The sequence below is a fragment of the Heloderma suspectum genome, chromosome 2 (genome assembly GCF_057233095.1).
Source record: "Heloderma suspectum isolate Gila_16-S chromosome 2, 16-S_ref, whole genome shotgun sequence".
NCBI classification, from domain to species: domain Eukaryota; kingdom Metazoa; phylum Chordata; class Lepidosauria; order Squamata; family Helodermatidae; genus Heloderma; species Heloderma suspectum.
Genome location: NC_139459.1, coordinates 173,069,276 through 173,090,928, shown reverse-complemented (window position 1 = coordinate 173,090,928; position 21,653 = coordinate 173,069,276). Strand labels below are relative to the sequence as shown.

The window sequence follows — 21,653 nt, the reverse complement described above, 5'->3', positions numbered from 1 at the left end:
TCCAATTCCAGCAGGGACACCAGCCGTCCAAGGAACCGACAGAGTGATCTCTGTCTTCCCTGCTGCTGCATCTTCACCTGGATAATTCTAATCTGTGTCACTCTTGGGATCTATGGCTTCCTCCCATTCCTTCCCACCAGCTTGTACATCCTACACAGCCAGCTCTTTCCAGCATCCTGGATTTTCCCCAAAGCCTCGCTTGCTACTCTACATTCTCTGGTCCAGGTGTGGGCAGAAGGTAGATTGGGATCTACTGGTAGATCTCTGGGTGATTTTTTGCTGCCAATACTTCAGTAATAGCCACAACAAAATGACTCCCCATCACCCAGATTAAGAAAACTGTTTTGGGGGGTGGGGGTGGGGAGAACCAGAAGTGGATTTTTGTGTGGTGGGAAGGTGAGCTCTGTACAGTTCTGGTACTCAGAACACGTTCCTGGGCTCAGAATTCTTTAATTCTCTAAGAGCCTGACATTTGCACTGGGCTCTGCTTGGAAGATCTCAGGGGTTCTGATAAAAAACAAAGTAGATCCTGCAAGCCTGAAGTCTTGCGTCATTTAGGCTCTCTTGTTTGTCTCCTCCTCAGGAAACCAGGGTTATGCAGACTATGCAGGTAATTCTGCTGTGGCAGATACTCATTCTGAACTTTTGGTGGTCCATGAGGTCATTGCTTTTTCTCTCTTTAAAGGCTTTCCCAGATTTCAAATGGGCAGCACCAGGGGTGTGGTTAGGCCTGGGCTCTAAATCTCTTTCCCAGGCCCTGGATCTATCCACAGAGTCCTGAGAGTCCATTGGTGCCAAGGGGGGGGGGATTCTTCCACTTACGGTGCAATCCTAGGTGCATTTAGACATTAAAAAAAGTCCTACAATTCACAGGATACCCCAGCCAGCCATGCTGGGAATGCTGGGAGTTGTAGGACTTTTTTCTGTCTAAACATGAATAGGATGGCACCCTTAATTGCCATGCAAGGGGGTGCTCAGTGTTCAAGTGGGGTTGCAGCTGGGGTGGGAGGATTGAACTGTGCTGCAACAACAACACCCCACAAAAAATCTTCCCCTGCATGAGAATTAAATGTAGAAAAAATCCATTTTCCATTGGTGTGGGATGATCTGGGTTAGGGTGCAATTAATCAAAGCATCTATTTTATTTGACAAGATTTGGATGAGAAATGAATTGGCTGTTTTTAACTCCTATGAAATTTACATGAATACGAATAATTCTTTCTAAATTTACGTATGTAGATATAAATTAGTATACGCAGATTTTATACAGACTTGTGTCCCATGGGCCTGGGACCTGAAACTTTTATGTGCTTAGCAATGCCCCTGGGTGGTGCCTTCAAATAGAGGACTGTCCACAGTAAAGTAGGACACATGGCCACCCTAGCTGTGTGTGAATTCTATTTGGGCTTGGTTGGGGGGGAGTGCCCCCCCCCCCGGTAGAAGTTAGAAAACACTGGTCTATGCTGCTGGAGTGCAAGCTTCATTTGATAGGATCCACACAAAACTACGGCCTTCCTGACAGGCAGCGCATGGAGCCTGGCCCATTGCAGTTGACCATTCCTGGTAGCTTCAAGACAAAGGAAGGACACCGGGAACTGTCCCTAGGCGAGCACCCTGCTAGGTGTCCATGATTCACTTGGGTTTTGACGGGGCATTACTAAATCTATTAGTAATGAAAGCAGCCTAAAGCAGGGGTGCAGGACCCAAGGGCCACATTCCATTTCAGAGAAGCTCTTGGGGGATGCATTCCAGTGATGGGTGGGGCCAAAGGGGGCAGGGCCAAACTACCCCAAATACCAGCCTATTGTAGCTTAAAGCTCGTACTGCCAGCAACTAGGCCTCAGGAGAGGCATTTCAACCATTTAGAATGAAGGGGGAAACATGCAAATGCCAGGAAGCTACCAAATGGTTGGTGGTGGGAGAAAAAGGTGTGGCCATCATGGCACCCCTGGTGGGTGGGGCTGGGACTCCAGGCAGGGTGGATTTGGCTGGAGGGCCTGAGGTTCTGCACTCCTGGCCTAAAAAGACTCACTGAAGGACCCAAACGCCTGGGAAAGCCGTCTAGGGTGATGCCTGGAGTCCGTCAGCTGGCTCTTCTGAAAATGGACTTTCCTTTGCAGACTTCTTAGAAGAACCAGACAGTGACTCAGGTACGTCCCTGCATGTTGGGGCATATGGGCAGCGGGGTTGACAACCCCTGGGTCCAACCAGCTCTTCTGTGGGGCAGAAACAAGACTCTGAAAAGCCAGTCCAACCTGGGCTCAGCCAGACTTGGCCCAGAACCCATCATTCCTCTTGTAACCGAGCAGGTTCCACCCGCAATCTCTCAAATGTCCATTCTGACTCTGCTCCTTGCCTGCCACGTTCTGCCCTCCCACCCCGGTAGGTGGGGGCGGGGAAGGTTAGCATTTGCCACATCAGAAGTTAGCAACCCTAAAAGGACATATAGGAACGTGGACCATCCCCAACCCCATCGTGTCAAATGTTCTTCCTGGGGCATTTCTCAGGACTGGTGGGGCTCTCCCAGAAGGCCTTTCAGTGTCCATAGCAGCCTGTATAAGCACCAAGAGAGTTGATGTCAGGGGCCTTGCAGAGCAGGCTCCTAAAGCTACCAGTTAGAAGACTGTGCAGCTGTTCCATCTTTCCCTCCTTAATGGTTTTTCTGTGGTAGGAAAAAAGACAGAAGTGGTGGGTAAACATGGGAGGTTTACAGGTGGAAGATGCCCATGGACATCTCTACACCTGCAGTTTATTGCACTTTCATGTTTGGCCGCTCATGGAAATTTGCAGGTCCGTTACATAACACTGTCATCCTCCAGTGATTTTCCCGCCATTTCCCCCTGCCTATCCCGTGGTATTCCCAAACAGAAAAAATGCAGTATTTTTTCAGCCTGTGCAACAGGAGCTCCATGGCCTGCCCGTGTACTTCTCCCATCATATGAAAAACCCGCTTTGTTGGGGGTGGTTGGGGGCACAGTTGTGATGAAGACGGCAGTGATGTCGGAGTGGTGGGCGTGTCAGTATACTGACCTGCTGGCTTGCCGCTATGCCGGCTTGCCACAAGGCCGTGACTAAGCACGATGAACCGACTTTTGCTGCTGACTGCGGCTGCTTGCTCCACAACACAGGATGGCCAGGATGCCAGCATGCCAGCAGTTCGCCGGGAAACCAGTGCCTGCGGGGGTGGAATTCGGGCAGCTCGCTGGTTTGCTGACCACCTGCATTGTGTGCCAATCACAGCCAAGCCACCAGTAATCTGCGAGGTGAGGGAAAGGGGCAGGAACCAGGGAGGGAATTTTGTGATGCTCCCAGGCTGTGCAATGGCTTTTTGTGGAAAAGTAGGCACTCTGTGAACCAGTAAGGAACGGAATACAATGAGATAGAAACAACTGTGTACAGGAGCCCAATCTAATCCCGCGATGAAACCGGATGGAGAAAGCCCCAGTATTGATGTGGATTTCTGCCCCTATGTGATGAACCCCAAGGTCTGGATTCCCTGTAGAATTCCCCATGAAGGACGCAGGGTGATTGTAGGATAAAAGCCTTGTCTGCAAGCAGTCTGAATCTCTTTGAGGAAGCTGCCTAGGCAAAGGGACAGGGTCTACTCTGGTGCCAATAACAGATGCACCTGGTGTGTGTGTGTGTGTAGTGATACTTAATACCCAAACAGTGGAGACTGGTGACTCCAGTGTCATTGGGCTGTGCATCCGCTCCGGGTTTCAGTCAGAACTCTAAACGAGCTGGATAGCTCCTTTGGAGTTCTGACTGAAACCCAGAGCGGATTCACCGCCCCACTGACACTGGAGCCACCAGCCTCCACTGCACCTAAAGAAGCCAAGAGTTGCCTCGCACCCAGCAGACTGAATCCTGCTTGTTCTGTACCTCTTTCCAGACTCCTTGGGAGGTTCTTCTGACACTGGCTTCTTCACCTTCTCCTCTTGGGGTAAGAATGGCCCCATCCTCAGTCATGCAGACTTCCCATATGATCCCATTTAAACAATTCTGGTTTGTCTACAGCTGACTGCTTTTTCCCCCTTGCAGTGGATGGGGACCCTCACTTTGTCGTAAGGTTGCCACATTCACTGGGGAACATGTGCTTCACCCTGGATGGATGCTCAGGAGATATCCTGAGGTTGGTGAACGACCCTGATACAGGTAAAGGCCATAGCACTCTCCTGTCAACATGGACACCACATAGGGCCCCAAAACCAGAAAGATGGGTAGGATCACCAACTTTTGTTTTCAAGAACTTTGCCATCTCAGGCAGGTTTCTTTGAGTATATGAGGACTGCCTCCCCCCGCCCAAAAAAGTAGGACAGCTAAAAAGAAAATCTGATATGCTGCCTCTGGGCACGCACAAAGAATCTTTGTGAACAAAATCAACTACTGTTTAAAAATGGATCTAAGGACACAGTGCCTCTGAGCGCTACAAGGTGTCTTTCCTCCCTGACAAGAAGCTGCCTTAAATGTGAAAAATAAGGTTGAAGTGCCTCTGAGCATGGGCAGAGTGCCTCCCCACCCCCCACAGGGTATGTCCTTTTTTTAAAGAACCTGCATCCTATAAAAGGAGGGAAAATCCAACTACAATACCAAACACACATTTCCCCCACACCAGTTCTGTGCCCTCCTGTTCTACCAAGCGGCCAGAAGAAAAAGCTCTTTAGTCAGGTGGCAAACCTGAGAGTAGTGAGAGATGCTCCTGTTGAGACAAGATGGGAGAAAAAGAGAGATGCAGTTCGGCCTAGTGGGTTAGAGTAGAGTAGCTGTGAACCAGGACACTTTGGTTCTGTTCCCTCTCTCTAGGTCAGGGGTGGGCAGGTTTTGGCCCTCCAGATGTTGTTGGACTGCAATTCTCAGCAGCCCTAGCCAGCATAGGCAATGTTACCCCCCCCCCAATGACCTAGGTGAAAACTAGGGAAGAGGAAAGGCTTTCATTACAGACTGCTGCCTTCCTTTGCCCCAGGATTGTCGGTCAATGGGCACTTAATGGGGGCCCCTTTAAGGCCAGGCCACGAAGAGCATCCCCGCACCTACTTTGACGCCATCACCATGGTAGTGGAACAGCCACATGCTAGCTACGTGGTCAATGTAACCCAGGAGGGCGTGATGCTCCATGGTGAGGATGTGCTGGCGCTGCCCTTCACCCAGCGGGCGGCAGTCCACAAGCCCCAGCTGGCGATTTCTGTGTGGCCCGAAGCCAACGTCACAGTGTGGATTGGGCACGAGGTGGAGTTCCTTGTTCTGCTGCATCGCTACAGACACCCCACGGCCCTACAGCTGGACCACCTCGGCTTCTACGTGGTGAATGGCGAGGGGCTGTCCGCTTCAGCACGCGGCTTGTTAGGTAAGCAACTCCTCTCACAAGCATGGCTTCCACCAAAGGCAGGAACCATGAATGCTGGGATACCAGTGCCATACTGCAGACCGCATACGCTCATTCTTAAGGAACGCACTTGCCCCGCATGACTCTTCTTTAAGGAAAAAAATGAATAGGTCTGTGCTGGGGGTGTTGAACCTCTTTTAGCCCAAGAGCCAAATTCCATTTCAGTGAAGGTTTTGGGGGCCACATTCCATAGGTGGGGCCAAAATGCCAGCCCATTTTAGATCCAAGCTCTTACTGCCCGTAACAAAGCCTTAGGGGAGGCATTTCAGCCTTTTTACAATGGGGGAAATCGGCAAAATAGCCAGGAAACCACCAAATGACTGGTGGCCGGGGGAAAGGAGGTAAGGCCAGAGGAAGGGGGCATGACCCTCTGGGGAATCCCAGAGGGCCAAATTGTGACCCTGGGTGGGCTGGATTTGGCCCCTGGGCCTGAGGTTCTGCACCCCCAGTCTGTGCACTGGCCATGCATGCCAAAGGCACAAATCCTTTTGTTTCTCAAATAGGTATGGGTGGGTGTATGGACGCGTACGAGTGAGAAAGCAACCAACCAACTGACTGAGTGTAGATAAGAGCGCTATAGTTCTTAGGAAGTGTAACTTCAGGTCAAACTACACGTGAATATCCTCCTTTCCATCTCTTCCTTTTAATGTTAAACTAACAGTTACAGGGGCCATGATCCAGATCAGAGCCATGGTGAGGGCGGATGGGGTTTGCTCTCTTCCCCTCTCCCTGCCATTTTTCTGATGAAAATCAGCCCCTGAAGTTGTCCAAATAGCAACTTTGGACAGGCAGTTTTTCAGCGGGGAAACAGCACAGGCAGAAAGGGCTAAATCCCCCCCCCCCCGTGCTGAGGTCTAAAGCTGGAACCCCCCTCCCGCCTGCCCCAACCTTGGCCTGAAGAGAGATGAAAAATCTCAGTTGCGGGATACAAAGACACCCTTATAGCAGTGTCTGCACCCCTCATATGGAGTGACTACAATAAAAGCTCTTAAAACGTAGCACCCTTTTTTTGCAATTTCAACTTGAATATATTCAAGAGCAGAGCCTTGACCTTTGCTGGGAATCTTCTCCCTCTTCTGAAATCTCTTCCTTCCTGAAATTACACTTTGGCCCCAAGGATCACAGTAGTGCAGGGACAGGCAACTTGTGCCCTTCCAGATGTTGTTTGACTGCACCTCCCATCATCCCTCACCATTGGCTATGCTTGCTAGGGCTCATGGGACTTGCAATCCAGCAATAGCTGGAGTGCCACAAGTTCCCCATCCCTGCAATAGTGGAACCCACACTAACTCAGAGGTTGTGCCACCTCCCTCTCCATTCAGGCAGGTAAGAAGTGTTGCTTTAGCATCTTTCCCTCAGGAAACAACCCTGCATTTACGACAGAGGAACGAGGATATTCCTACCTAGTATGCCGAAGAGAAAAAAGCAACAGGTTAAGCAAAAGAGGTGTTCTAGTCCACAAAAATAATCAGTTCCAACACGTTTGAGGCCACATGTAAGTCCTCCTTCAGGGAAATTCAGTGTAGCAGTCCTTCACATGGTCCAAAATGTACTGGAACCTTATTTTTGTGAACATCTCTTTTGCTTACCCGACTGCTTTTTGGCTTCCTTTGTGGGGTTTCCCATTTTGTGGGACCCTATTCCTACCTAGCGCAGGATGAGATCCGCACCAAGCAAAGCTGCAGAACCAGTCCCATGGCAGACATGGGCATGCAACCGTGCCCATGCTGGAACCTTCCAGACATGTTGGAGTACTAGTCCAGCACATCTCAAGGGTGTGTTGGGAGGGCTGGAGGTGGTCTGAGCGGGGGTTTCATCAGTCTCATTAGCCAGCTGCCCCTTTCCTGTTCACACACAGCAGCATGTGCACCCATGACTACCATGTCCATTTGCTCTTCCACAGGCCAGTTCCAGAATGGGGATGTCAGGCTTTTGCCAGACCCAGCTGAGGGGGAGCGAGCAGCCTGGATATCGAAGGGCTCGAACAAAGTGCTGGTCACCGAGGTCACCAAAGTATTGAAGGATTCAGCCCAGCGGGCCCACGAGGCCCAGTGCTGGCTGGTGAAGCGCAAGGATGTTGAGGGGCTCTTGGGGGCCCCCTATGGCACCTATCTAGCCTCCAACCTGCTGGAAATGTGAGCTGGCCGAATCACTCAGCCTGAAACAGCTGGGCCAGCAAGGAAAACTAAAAAGTCTAGCACTGTCGCATCGCCCTCTCCCTCCACCTCGCCTTACACTCTGGGGATGAGGAACAGGAGGGGAGTCCATCGCCTCCCTTCCAGGACTTTTGCAGTAGAGACTGTCGAGAATGGTAGTAGGGTAGCAATTCAGCGGTAGATTGTTAACCCCTTCCCCCATCACAGACACGTTTGAAAGGAAAGATGCCCCCGTTCCGGGTTTTGTTGGTTTAACACAGAAAGGTAGATGGGGCATAATTGCAAAGGGGTCTTCCCATCAATGGACGGAAGGCCAAAAACCACTTGCTCCTCCCACTCATGCCGCAGGCAGGGCCAGCCAAGTTCCTAACTCCTGGATCCTTTCTGTTGGGGGACCACCCCTTTCCCATCTTGGAACGTGCCATAGCGGATTCCCAAAAAGTTCACAAAAATAACTATTAAACAATAAGAGGAAAGGAGGGTTATCTGTGGGACCCAAATTATGCTGAACCGAGAGCCCCTGGAGCTCAAGACCAACTGCCGTCCCCACCCCAACTGAAGCAGTGAGGCAACCAAGAAGAATAGCCCTGGGTGGGGCAAGATATCCTCTGTCCACAGATGAGAAGAAGCCTTTGAGGCAAGTCCAGTGTTCCTGCCTCCATCAGTGGAGGAGGGAATCCTGAACAGGAAGTTGCATAGCATTTCAGGGGATGGTCCCCTTGCTGCCTGGAATTTAACCGAACATGTTGAACAACCTGCCTGCCAAAGGCACCATCCGAGGGGGCCTAGATCCAAGTCGCCCTGCCCCAGGACCAGCTGGCTGCCCTACAGCTCTCTTTCAGCAGCACTTTAGGGCCAGAGGCTGCTGTGCCCCTGGTGGAATGGGCAGTTATTGCAGGCAGCCATTGGACTTCATAAGCCAGGGTAGTTCAGGCTTTAAGGGGACCCACAAAGTGTTCTTTTAAGTCCTATGCTGATCCAGCAGATGGCAGGCCTTTCCTTTGGGGTGCTTTGGCTTTGGACAGAAGGATGGCAACACGAAGTCTGGAGGTCTGAGAACGGCCCTATTTTCATGCAAGATGCAGGATTCTTTTGTGAGAGTGACCCCGGCTTGGAGACCTGGCCTGGGGAACAACTGGGAGGAAGAATCTGTTCAGGACCCCTCCTCCACTGGTCAAGAACACTTTCAGGCAGTTTAACAGGCTGTTAAATTTAACAGGGAAAGGAGAGGGGCTGCTCACCAATTTAAGGTGGACCATACCTTCTTACGTGCAGTTTTATTCAGACTTGTAGTATAGTAAAAAAAAAATTAAAAAAATCTGCACCTTGGAGGCTAGAAACGGGGGGGGGGGGACGGGGGATGGACACATTTGGATGTATTGATTCCCTCCTGTTCCCTCAAAGGCCACGGCACCCCTTCAAAACTTATACTGCCCCCCTCCTCAGCGGTCTGTATAGCATACTAGGCAAATCAGGGGTCATCACTGGGTGCCCTACACAAAGAGAGATAGGAAGCGCACTAGGGATTTGTCATACCTCTTTTCTTTAAAAAAAAAAAAAAAAGGTACTTCTTCATGCAACTGCACTTTTGCACTAAAGGCCCAATCCAGAAGTAGACAACGCACCAGTGTGGCCAGAGTCTAGTAGGGCAGCAGAACCAGGAAAATAATGTCAGTAATTTAGGTGGCATTCATCTCTCCCCTGCATAGGGATGCCTAGAAGGCCTCTTCCCCAATCCCAATCCCATATTTTTTTAATGGACCCCTAGAAATGTCATCAGCACAGACCGCAGCATTAATTGAACAGTACAGCTGAGAGCAGACAGGAAAGTCATCCCTGTCTCATTACTCTAGCAGCTTGGCAGCCTCTTATCCACAGCTGAAAGGCTGAAGTCTCCTAGTGGCGCTGTTACATTATATACATTCTTTTTCAATTTATTGTGTTTATCTGCAGTCAGGTTGCCACTCAGTACCGCAGCTGAGTGCTTCCTCCCCTTCCACAGACATCTGAAGCCCAGCTGTCCCCAGAATCCATTACCCTGCAGCTCCAGCAGGACAAGGTTCTCCTTTCATGTGTTAAAAGTGTATTTTACAATTAATTGAATAAAATTTTAAACTGCTGTTCAGGTGCAGCTTAAGCAAACGCAGGCAGTTGTTTTAAGGCAGCACAGGAAGAAGTCCTTACCAGTAACAGCTTCAGGTTTTTGAGGGCCCTTGGGCAAGACCCCCTCAATGGGCCCCCTCCCTCTACCTTCTCACCGCCATTACCACCAGCTACAATTACTCCTCATTGTCTTTCTCATCACTGCTCTTGGTTGCTTGACAGGCGGAGAACCAGTGAGTAAACAGGCAGTGGCCTCTGCTGCTCCTCTTTCTCACAACCACCATTGTCAGGGCCAGAGCAAGAGGCAGGTGAACAAGCAGGTTGCAAGGTTGAAAAGGAGGAGCAACTCCAGGGGACTCTTGTCAATGGGCCCCTGTTGAGGTGTGGGCCCTCAGCAGGTGCCCAACCATACCCACCCTTGCCGCTGGCCCTGGTACCTAAGGGGGAATTAGTCTGAACACGCTTCCCCCTTGGAATGCCTTCCTGGTGTTCATATTGTGCATTCAGCAGTCAGTAGGGTAAAGCGCAATGGTCATGTCGATTCTGAATCTGAGATACCTACCTGTCCTTTGATGGCCATCTTGTATGGCACCAGGAATGCGGAGAGACAGCAATGTGGGACAGATTGTACAGCGAGAACTTACTGCAAATATTGAGCCCATAAAGGGAGAAAATATTGCATCTCCTCTCTTCAACTGGTAGTTTTCAAAACGTTCTATCTTTTCACGTTGACTTGTCTGCCAAGAGACACGATGGAACCCTTGTGCTTTGCAGAGAATTCTAGCCTGTACGCTCAGCTCATTCAGGGTACCGGCCAGTCATGTTGGACAACCTTGTATTTAAGCACCAGCTTACGTCTCCCTAACATAGTCCCTAACTCCCTCCGCCGCTGCAGCTGCATACTGCAGAGGAAGAAGACCGGTCATTGATGGCAAGGTGCCTGCCATGACCCATCTCTTACTGAGGGAGCCCTAAGAAGATTGAGAATCCCCAAGTCTCCTGAGTGAAAACCGGTATAACAGTGCAATCCCATATGTGTCTACTCAAAAGTAAACTCCATTGAGTTCAATGGAGCTTACTGTCAGGTGGGCATGTACAGCAGGGGTGTTAAACCTCTTTCAGCCCAAAGCCAAATTCGGTTTCAGAGAAGCTCTTGCAGGGAAGGGTGTGTGGCCATCTGAGAAATTCTGGGAAGCCAAATTTGGCCAGCAGTTCAACACACCTGGCGTACAGGATTGCAGTTTAAATCGGCTTCTGCCAAGCTGCTGAAAGGACCCCAAGTACTCAAGGTAGCAGCCCAGACACAAAGTCCACTTTCGAGGCGGGTGGGGGAGAACTGGTCCTGAGGAGAAAGGGGCCCTATCTCCCAGTCCAAAGCAGGGCAACCTTTCTTCTAAAGCAGGGGCGGACAACTTGTGGCCCTCCAGCTGTTAGACTGCAACTCCCATCATCCCTCACCACTGGCTTCGCTGGTGGGAGTTGTGGCCCTCCAGACATTGCCCACTCCTGTTCTCAGGTCTGCCTCCTCATTGAAGAGTACCCAGTCTAGTCCACTGCTTGCCAGCAAGTAGGAAGAATGCACCTGCAGCATGCCAATTGTGAAGGTCGTGTGTGTGTGTGTGTGTGAGTGTGTGTTCCTCAGAGTTTGTTCCTTTAAAATACTCAAAACAGCAAATGCAAAAGGATCACACTGCTGCTTCTGTATAAAGCGGGGGTTCTCAGACTTTATCCCCAGGGTTTGCTTGACAGAGAGTTGAAAATGACCGAGGCCCATCTGTCACAAAATGGTGACGGAAGCAGAGTTTGGTATAAGCAGCTGACAACTGCAGATATCATTTTATATTGATAACTAATTCCTCTTTGAAAATTGCTACATGCTTTGCCACAACTATTTTCTTGTACCAGGGAGTTCCATAATTCACCTTTCCTTAAGTTAAGTACAGACATTGGCTCTGGAAGTATCCTTACTCAGCCTCCTCATTTCAGGAAGAATTTGCTGATCCAGAGGCTCTAAGTCTGGGTTTCTGACATGATGCCCCTGACACCAATGCGCCCACACGTTCTGCTCTTGGCACCCACCAGGCTCCTCGCCTTTCCTGATTTTAATTTTATTTCTTTAGATTATTTTAATTTTGTTTTAATCGGGAGGTTGCCATGCTGCAAAGCAAAGCGCTGCCTTTTATTTGGGTTGAAAAACTTCCTTGGGGTTCAAAAGAACAGTTTCATATTTTGGAGCCCAGACCTCCACGTCTGCCTTGCACGTAGGTCCTTGGGCTAGTTTCTTTTCTAGTAGTCTCGCCAGTTTGCCTTCTGGGAAATGAGTGTTTTGTGACCTGCCAGGCCCCTCAGGGCAGCCATTTTATGAATGAGCAAGCCCCTTCATTGCCACCATTTTGTGAGAGTGCCCATGACATACATTCAAAATTCCAAATGTGCCCACTGACCAAAAAAGGCTAGGGACTTCTGCTCTAAGTAGAGAAAACTGTTTATGTTACAGTTTTTCTCCTCCCCCAACAGCTCTCAGTTTTCTTACCCATCTTCTGTCATTTCTTCTCCCCTTTGCCTTTCACACTCAACTTGTACCCTATCCCAAACTACCAGTTTTGTTCCTCCCTCCCTCCTGCGGCTTTTACACTCACTTCCTCCTAGAACAGCTTCCCTCTCTTATTCCGCTTTATTCCTAGGTTTTAAGTTTTAAAAATTATTCTTAAAAATATTAGCCTTGCTCTCTAACCAACTCCCGCTGCCGCACCTGCCTATGTACCACACATGATGCAGTCATGGTGCAGGGCGGTCAAGCAAAGAAGCACTGTGCAGTCTGTAACGCTGAGACCCACTTTTGGGTCCTGACCCACAGTCTGAGAAACACTGGTGTAAAGGGATAAGGGGTAAACAATACATGTATGTATGTGTCCTTAACACAGGATAGGTTACTCACCACTTGATCCTTGAAAATATACTTAAGCAGAGACTGGGAAAGGGTTTAGCTTTAGCTTCCAGGTATTTTAAATAGGACTGCACAGAATGGGTGGCAGTTTTGATTTTTAGGTTGAAGCTAGCAATTTTGGTGGGACAAGACCCCCCCCCCCGCTCCCCCCCCGGAACACCTAGAGTTGTCACCTTTAAAAAAATACTGTTTGATGCCATGCTTTTCCCTGACTGCTGCTTCCTGGCTGGATTAGTCACATGGGTGGAACCACCCGCCCAATCAGAGATGTCATACTGAACAGGTCAGCATCACTAGGCTTGGTCTGATGTCATAACGTCGCTGGATGTTAATAAATACAATTGTGTGGGCCAATTAGCATTGGCTACTTTATGACACAACTAAGGCCAAGGTGACAGAGTGGGCCACTTGCGGTCCTCCAGATGTTTTGGCCTACAACTCCCACCATCACTAGCCAGCATTGCCAGTGGTGAGGGATGATGGCAACTGTAGGCCAAAACATCTGGAGTACCACAAGTTGCTCACCCCTAATTTAGATGAATAAGGGCACATTCCTATGCTTGTTTAGACAGAAAAAGCCCTACAACTCCTAGCATTCCCTAGCCAGCATGATACTGGGACATAGCTGGCTAATGCTGGGAGTTGTAGGACTTTTATCTGTCCAAACATGCACAGCATGGTGCCCTAAGAGAACATTTTTTTCCAAGAAGTCTCAGAAAATTGCCAAGAAGGAAGAGGCACTTTGTTGGCACTTCTGAAAACATTCACACAATGCGGGACGCCTTTGCAGCGTAGCTCCAGTTTTAAAACCACCACGCTGCAAACCATGCCTGCACATACCCTTCAAGACAGACAGGGCATGCATGTATTGGCAGTAATCTCTCTCTCAACCTGAGCGGAAGCTGCCCTAAATTTGCACCTAAACACCAACCTCTCCAGAGTATAGACTCTCTCAGATCCAAGCAAAGGCTTTTGTTCCTAGTGACACAGGAACACAAAAACGCCCCTCCCCCATGCATGAGCCACACTAAACCGACAAAGGTTTTTTATTCTAACCCTGAATATATAAAAAAAAAGTTTCAGCTTCATTTCATTTTTTTAAACACACATTTCTAGAGAGATGCCTAAAAAATAGAATTCAAACATTTACACAAAGCCTGCTGGGAGTCTGGCGTAAAAATATGGTACACAGCCATATAAACTGAGCCGTGCAGCTGGGTAGAAATGTCTTTTAAGTCCTTGCTTTGGGGGCATGGTGCCCTCCCTGCCGCTGAAGAAGGGGGCTGGGGGCGGGGGAGGGAAGGGGAGCCTGCTTTATGCCCAAAGTGTAAAAACAGGAGAGATCTGCAACAGGAACAACAGCAAAGCCCCCTGAAGACACTTGCGCCAGAGGGGGAAACCTGCCAGGGATAGCGCCCCCCTACCCCCCCGACCCTGTGGTAGCAGCCCCATCTGATGTAACTGATGCTGCCCTGAACAACTTCTGACCGCAAGTGCAGGACTGAATGTTAACGATTAAAAGGAAATGAACACCAAAACAATGGAACTCCCTTCACATATACAGATGGGCAAGTCAGGGAGAACCATTCTCTCCGACATGCCAGTTTTGAATATGCAGAGGGTTTATTATCTGGGGGATTATGAAACATTTAGGTCCTGTCCACACACACCCACCTTCCCATGCATTGGGAAATGGTACAGATAAATCGGGTGAAGCTACCATTGGTGTGTTCTGTCTCTATACACCATGACAGACAGACAAAATTCCCCCTTCCTCCCACCTGGTTGGAGGTTTCGAAATCCATTCAACATAGGGGGCATTTCCAGCCTGCACCTGCACTCTGACCCCCTGGGTCGTTGAAGAGCAGCACACAGAAGAATACCATTGCCTTTTCAAGAGGGGCCCCTGTCTTGCCTTCTTTGAGTCTGCCAAGCTGCTGGATGGCCCCCTCTGGGGCACAGGGCCAAAGCTGCTCTCCCACCCCACTCCCCCAAGGCGCATGTGGAAAGGGGTTGCAGAGTCTCTAGAAGTCTGGGAAGGGAAAAGGGCTGCCCGCTTCAGCGAAGGCAATGAACAGTTGCTTCCTGCTGGGAATGAACAGTTTAAAAAGGAAAAGCAATAACACCTTTTTGCCAGGGCCCGGGTGCAGCAGCAAAAATACAAAGGGCGGGTGAAACCGCTGGGAAGAAAAAAGACCAACCAACGTTCCTGTGTGTGATTTGGTGGAGGGCGGGGAGAATTCTACAGAGGTATCAGCCCCAGAACAAAAAGGAAGTGCAGTGGGGGTCGAGGTAGGGGTGGAGAGGCACCAGGCATAGAGGAGCCCTCCACCTCCTGCGTTGTCTGCCTCTCCAGGGGAAGCCAGCATGGTTCAGCTCAACAACGCCAGAGCAGCTGCTGACCTCGTTCAATGCTCCCTGTGGCGGGGGCAGCTCAGTCCTGGCTCGGACCCACGCGAGGGAGGGAGGGAGGGAGGGAGGGAGGGAGGGAGGGAGAGGAAGCACGGGCCTCATCCGCACCCCATTGTCCTGGCAGCTCTCCGAGGCAGTGCCTCCAAACGGGACTTGTCTCTGTGCCTCACCCATCCTCTGGTGCCCGAGGGGCGTGAGATCTGGAGCTGACGGGATGATGCTCAGAGCAGCAGCTTGCCGTTGCGATGGATCTTTAGGATACGTCCCAGTCGCTGCTTGGCTGTGGCCAGCCCCTTCTTGGGGCGTTTCCCTGGGAGAAAGGGAGAGTCAAGGATGAGGCCAGACAGACTTTAATTTGTCCTAGTAGGGGGCACAACTTGTTCTCCCAAGATAATAGCTTCGGCCTGCATGAACAAGGAATCCAGGGCGTTATGGCCACAGGACCACCCCAAGACATTTTGATGCCTGAGATCAGGGGTGCAGAACCTTGGGCCTGGGGGCCCCAATCCAGCGGGCCTGGGGGCCCCAATCCAGCCCACCAGGGTTCCAAAATGGCACTATCCTCTCTCCCCAGCCCCACCCTATTTTCCCCCCAAAGCCAATTCTTTGGTTCCCCAGCTTTTGTGCCGTTTCTTCCACATTCTAAGAGGCTGGAATGCCTCTCCTCAGGCAGAGTTACTGGCAGGAAGAGCGCTAAGCTAAGGTTCGCTGGTATGTAGGTCTTGCCCCTTTTCCCTTCCGGCCCGCCCACCTCTGGAATGCGGCCCCCACAAGCTTCTCCACAATGGAATTTGGCCAGGCTGAAAGAGGCTCCCCACCCTTGCCGAAGATGAAAATCAAAATGGCGCCTCTCTCCCCCTCATTCATCAACACAGGGACACAACCCAGCGGAAAATTCGCAGGTGTCAATTCAACGAAGGGAATGGTTGTGCTCCTGTACACCCATCTTCAATGAGGCTTGTGGAGGAGGATTTTCCCCAGAGGTCTGTGCTTGCGCTGGGTTCAAGGTCTGCCCACTCACCAGCCCAAAGTCTCTGCTTGAGGGCAACTGTCTCACCTTCCCCCTTAAGGAAAAGGCTGGCTGACTATTTAGAGGAACACTGTATTTCTCTGTGTGGAGCCAGGAACTCCATCCAACAAGTGCTAAGAGCCAGGCGGATTTGTTTATATGACAGTCTCTGGAGGAAAGAGCAATGAGTCAACATCACCTGATCTTGCCAGGGACCAGTGACTCAACATGCTTCAACCTCCAATTTATTTAAAATTGCTACTAAATACTTAGTGTTTAGAGCAGGAGTGGGCAAATGGATTCAGATGAGGGGGCAGATTACCCCCATGCACACCCAGCCCTCCGCCTGCTGAATAACATCACTGGGGGGGGGGGGGCGCAAAGGGGAATCTGCTTGATAACCCTAACCACAAATCAGAGATACCAAGGGGATGCCTCTCCCTGCCTCATCCCTGGTCTCTGGGGAGGAGCCTTCAGTCCAGGTGGAGGGGCTTGGGGGATGGTGGGGCCCGTGGAGGGCACCCAGCCCTCTGTGAGCCAGATTTGTCTGCAGGCTGAGGTCCCACCCCACCCCACCCGCCAGTTTAAAGGGCGCTCAAAACACTTCACATAGGTTATTTTAGCAATCCTTACAAGAGCGCAGTAACACATATCGTTATCACCCAATGAGGGACAGTGGCTTGCCCAAGGCCACATAGTAAGTTCCTAGCCGAGGTGGGATTCAAACTGGGGACCTTTCTGGTACACAGGCATTATGCTACCCTAACGTTGCTCAGAACTAGTTTCCCAAGATAACCAATTGTGTGAACAGCCATATATGCATGAGCGGATAGGCCTAGCGACACTTCTGCACAGGTCTTGGTTCTTCACCTCCTCTGGACAAAATGGTTCTTATAGCAAATGTCGACGCCTAGAACCCTCCCAGCTCCTCCTCTAATTCGCTTCGGCCCTCCAAAAGCCCACACCTGCCAGCTTACCCTGTGCTGCCTGCGGACCTGGTGAGCCAGCCGAGGGACGCCGCTGGGACAAGAAGACACCTGGCGCCATGGGTGTGGAGCCGCGGTTCACCTGGGCCATTCCAAAGACGCTGGGCCGGGCAGTGTACTCGTGATCCACCAGGCTGCCAGCAAACTGCTCCTGTTTGGGTTCTGGCGTTGGAGAGGTGGGCACAGGAGCCGCCACCACCCCAGGATCCGGATCCTGCTGTGGTTGTGGTGGTAGGTCTGGTTCTGCTTCTGCTTCCACTAGTTCCGGCTCTGGTTCCGGTTCTGGTTCCAGCTCTGGTTCTGGGCTGGGCGCCTTTGGAGAGGGGGGTTTCTTTTTTACAACAAGCTTCCGCCGCTGCAACTTCTGGTGTTCCTTAAGATGGAGAGAGCAGTGATGGAGGCCCTGATCTACAGCTGCTATGTGGCCTACAACTCCCATCAGCCCTGGCCAGCACAGCCAATGGTGAGGGATCACAGGAGTTGTAGGCCAAAACATCTGGTGGGCCACAACTTGCCCACCCCTGATGTAGGAGCTCCTTGGGGGCCATCACAGCCCACCCGTACTTTGGGTCACTAAAGTTATCAGTTATCTGTAGCTGGATGTTTGCTGAACTGACTTCTACGTGCTTTTTATCATCATTTTAAAAACGTTGAGCGAATGTATTTGTTTGGCCATAAGCCTTAACGAAAATACTAAAATCAACCCAAAATAAAATCCAAAGAACATAGTACTCGCATAAGTTCAGCATGCACAAATGATTTGCAACATTATTTTGAGTGCCTCTGAGAAAAAAGCAATAAATAAATTAATGTTGTTAGCACAGTGATCTTGACAATGAAGGTCAGAACCCTTCCACTGATCTCCAATCCTAACCCCACTGAAACATACCGAGGCCTCCCTGTTCATGGAGGCAAAACCTCTCGGAGAGAGTAGGCCCTCAGGAGTATCCAGGATGCCCCTGGAGGTGTGTCTGCTGTCCCCAGCTGGCAAGCAAATCCCGCCATTTACCTGCTGAGCTAGTTTGGCTGCTGCGGCTGCCAGGCCTGTCTCGACTGATGCCACTCTGGTCCCCTCACGCACAGGCCGGACTTGCTTGGGCAGCGTCGGGGTTACCCGGGCTGTGAGGGAGGAGAGAAATGTATTTGCATTAGGGACCCCTGCTTGCTCCCAGTGGCACACGGCTTTGAAAGGAAGAAAGCCCCCCACCCTGCCCCATCTTTACACAGCAGAGTACAGAGACTTGAAAGGAGGAAAGAAAACCACCAGGTGAGAGACCCAAAGGCCACCCTGTCAAGCTCCCACAGAGAGAGACAGACAGGCAGGCAGGCAGGCAGGCAGGATTGCTCCACAGAGAGTATTCATACATTGCTATATCAATTCTCTCTTCACACACAGGAGAAATCTTCATTTCTGTATCAAAAACCCCTCCACACCAAGGTTATCCAGACTGGTTTTATGTACTGAAAATGCTGAACAGGCACAAACTGTGAGCAGTACAACCTATGCCACAGGCCCACAACTGAGCACACCTGGGAGCTCTTCTAGCAGATGTGGCTCTCACTCCAGGATGTGCAGCGCCCAGGTTTGGCCCACAGGCATGCGGGAGCATAAGCGAGGGAGAGGGAAGGGAAGCGATGCGCACTGCGACTAGAGGATATCCTTTGGGAACCAAGGGGTAGACACAGAAAGTACAGGCCTCTCGAAATGGGCAAAAATAGGTTGCTAACGGGTTGCTGTTTCTGAAGACAACCCTTAAAAAAAAGGGGGGGGGAAATAAAATTCATGCTTCCTTTCCTACTACTAGCATTTCCATATGGCAAAGGACATTTCCATCAGTCTCTGAGCATTGCCACCAGAAAGGTGCTTTCCCAAAACAAATTAACTTCAGAGAACTCAAGCAAGACAGAGAGCCCACAGAAGGCAGGAGTGCTGCCTCTCATCCTCCTCTGTGCTGAGATGCTGCCGAGCTGCAGAACAGGCCGTACCGCTCAGAGCAGATTTTTTGCCTGCATGCAGAGAACATGCAGTTGTACTTACAGCGTTCCTCTCCTTTGCACAAAGAAAAAGCTGGATTCTGTCCTTTGTGCCAACCGATGCACGAATTTGCACAAGTCATTCCGCTATTGCTGGTTATGGGGAAGGTCAAGAACCAGCATGGGACACTGAAGCCCGGTTCCCAGCCACGACATAGAGGGCCATCCAGCAACTTGGCAGACTCCGCAATTCCCCTGGCATACAAGTTCTCAGCAGGCATTTTGCCCACATGCTTTCAAGCATGTCTTCATAGCCATGAAGGCTAGAAACTTGCATTTAAAAAAATTAAGCTAAGGTTCTCAGAAAACTGAATGCTGTGCTTTTTTGCCTTTAGGCAGAATCGCATTAAACATGCACCGCCCCAGTTACAGGTGACAGACAGGTACCCTTGGGACTCCAGGGAGCATCATCCGTGCACTTCTTCTTCTTTGGTAGCGACTTCAAGGCTGGGTCATCCTCATCAGATTCCAAGGAAGGGTAAACTGCAGAGAGAGGGACAAAGCTGGGACTGAATTCTACCTAGACCCTTCAGTTCCAAATTCTGATCAGTAACATCTGGCCCACTTCCATAATTAGACACTGTTATCCTCATCACTATCATCAATACTACTAATAATTTTAAAAGAAATGCTGGAATTGCCGGGGTGTGTATGTCAAGCTGTGACACTGTCAACACCTGTGTCTTTTGCAGCGACTGCCTGGGATTCACAGAGACAGAGAACAGGGGAGGCCCCCTGCAATCCAGTCCTCCTGCAGCAAGGGCAGGACCATTCGTCCACTTCCCCATATGCAACTCAACTTCTGTGCACCAAACCAAACGAGATCCCAAGCAGGGAGCCACAGGAGATGCAAACAAATGAAGCACATGGAAGAGAGGAAGGCAAAAAAACAAACAAACAGGAACTACCCAGCGTATTGCCCCTTGGCCACTTGCCTGGGGGCAAATGCAACTTGCTCAGGCAAGTGGGAATTTCCAGTGCTGTACTGAGGGAAAGATATGAATCTGAAGGCCCATGACACTTGAGCAGTTCAACTGCAGAAACTACGCAGCCTTGGCAGGTGCCTGAATGGGTTAGGGTTAGTCTGGGAGCTCTTCAGAGACTACCTGAAGAGCACAATCCCATACCTGTCTACTCAAAAGTAAGTCTTAAATTATGTGCTGCTTATGCCCACATAAGTGGGCACAGGATTGCAGCACAAGTAGGGTAGAAGAATATTTTATAAGTAGGAGGAGCCACACTCCATACACTTCAGCATGCTTACAAGCCTTTAGATTCGTAGCTTCCTTTAAAATAACAGTGTTGGGCTCAAGGCCGGTAGGCCAAATATGGCCCACCTGGGATGCCCAAGTGGCCACGCTTTCTCCCCTTGGTCCCCACACCCTTTCCCCAACCACCAGTTGTTTGGCAGTTTCCCGGCTTTTGCACAGTTTTTCCCCCCAATTCCGAAATACCTTTCCTAATGCTCTGTTAAAGCAATAAGAGCTTTAAGCTAAAATATGTTGGTTGGTCCCGCCCCGTCTGCCTTCAGCCCTGCCCACCACTTCTCCAAAATTGTATTCAGCCATCCGGCCAAAAGAGGGTCAAAACCCATGCTTTAAAACCTCTCTCCAAGGAACGGGAGGAGAGGCCTATTTTTCCTTAGAAAGTCTCCCTCTGAGGACAAACCGCTCCCCTCTCATTCCCTGTTCCTTACTGTACTCGGCGTCCTTGAAGCAGGCTCCCAGGCTCTCCTGTTCATCCAGGCTGGCCTCTTCCTCGCTGTCGGTACTGTGGAGGGCGGGACGTTTGATGGGCCTCTTCCCTGAGCGCGGCGCACCAGAGGCTCCCGCAGAGCCCCGTTCGTGCCCAGCCGCCAACCAGGCCTGCAAGCTGGAGGCCCCTGGCGAGGACGATGAGGACTGGAGGTTGGCCATGCACAGCATGCCCTGGATGGCTTCCTGAGTGCTGGGGGAGGCAGGTGCATCACTGGGGGACAACACAAGAGGGGCCCTTATTGTATCAGCCTTCAGCCACAACAGCCTTCATGGCTTTGCCTGCCAAGCCCCTTAACCTTGTAGCACAGCTCTCCTCCCTTGGGCAGGGCATAGGTCTACTCTCCACTTAGAAAAAAGGATTAAAATTATGCACCAAGAAAAGCTGAAGTCTACAACTTGTAGGCATCAAACAAACTTGCATAATTTCTCTTTCAGTTTGTAGGCATTTGCACAATCTAGTCTGGGTTTCCTAGTCACGGGGAGAGGCAAGGAATTATGGGGAGGCACTGAAGCCCTGGAAATCTTGTTTAGCCCCCGCCCCCGCTTTGTGAGATTTCAGGAGGTGTCATTCATAGACTCTCAAGCATATCTTCGTATTCACGAAGGTTAGAAACGTGTTTTTCTTCTAAAATGAAAAGCAGAGAGTTTTTTCAGGTTACTGAATTCTGCACCCAAGACTTCATTCTGCGCAGGTGAGAGGAAGTGCGCCAGAAGGTTCTACAGCCTGGTCTGAGCACACACTGACCCATATGTGGAACGGCACAGGTGTCACTAAGCAGCAGCAAAGGCTTTTTTAGTATGTATTTGTTATGAGCATTTATATACTGCCTTATCTGCTAAAAACGCATCAAGGCGGACCCCCCCGC

The 21,653-nt window shown here is 50.5% G+C and overlaps 2 protein-coding genes across 7 annotated transcripts in view; one reads left to right on the top strand and one right to left on the bottom strand.

Annotated features, from left to right (window-relative positions):
• The window catches only part of ITIH6 (inter-alpha-trypsin inhibitor heavy chain family member 6), a 40,090-nt gene extending 26,338 nt beyond the window's left edge, over positions 1-13,752 (top strand). The window contains exons 9-14 of the mRNA XM_084829708.1: positions 584-610; positions 2,121-2,150; positions 3,893-3,943; positions 4,042-4,155; positions 4,964-5,344; positions 7,287-13,752. Of these exons, the coding sequence (XP_084685834.1) occupies positions 584-610; positions 2,121-2,150; positions 3,893-3,943; positions 4,042-4,155; positions 4,964-5,344; positions 7,287-7,522 (839 nt within the window). The 3' untranslated portion in view covers positions 7,523-13,752. The remainder of the gene's footprint in view (positions 1-583; positions 611-2,120; positions 2,151-3,892; positions 3,944-4,041; positions 4,156-4,963; positions 5,345-7,286) is intronic.
• PHF8 (PHD finger protein 8) overlaps positions 13,620-21,653 on the bottom strand; it is a 36,149-nt gene continuing 28,115 nt past the window's right edge. For all 6 annotated transcript variants that reach the window (XM_084836122.1, XM_084836123.1, XM_084836124.1 and 3 more), the window contains 5 exons: positions 20,727-20,998; positions 19,418-19,513; positions 18,006-18,115; positions 16,988-17,369; positions 13,620-15,311 (listed from right to left, as the gene is read on the bottom strand). In XM_084836122.1, the coding sequence (XP_084692248.1) occupies positions 15,223-15,311; positions 16,988-17,369; positions 18,006-18,115; positions 19,418-19,513; positions 20,727-20,998 (949 nt within the window). In that variant the 3' untranslated portion in view covers positions 13,620-15,222. The remainder of the gene's footprint in view (positions 15,312-16,987; positions 17,370-18,005; positions 18,116-19,417; positions 19,514-20,726; positions 20,999-21,653) is intronic.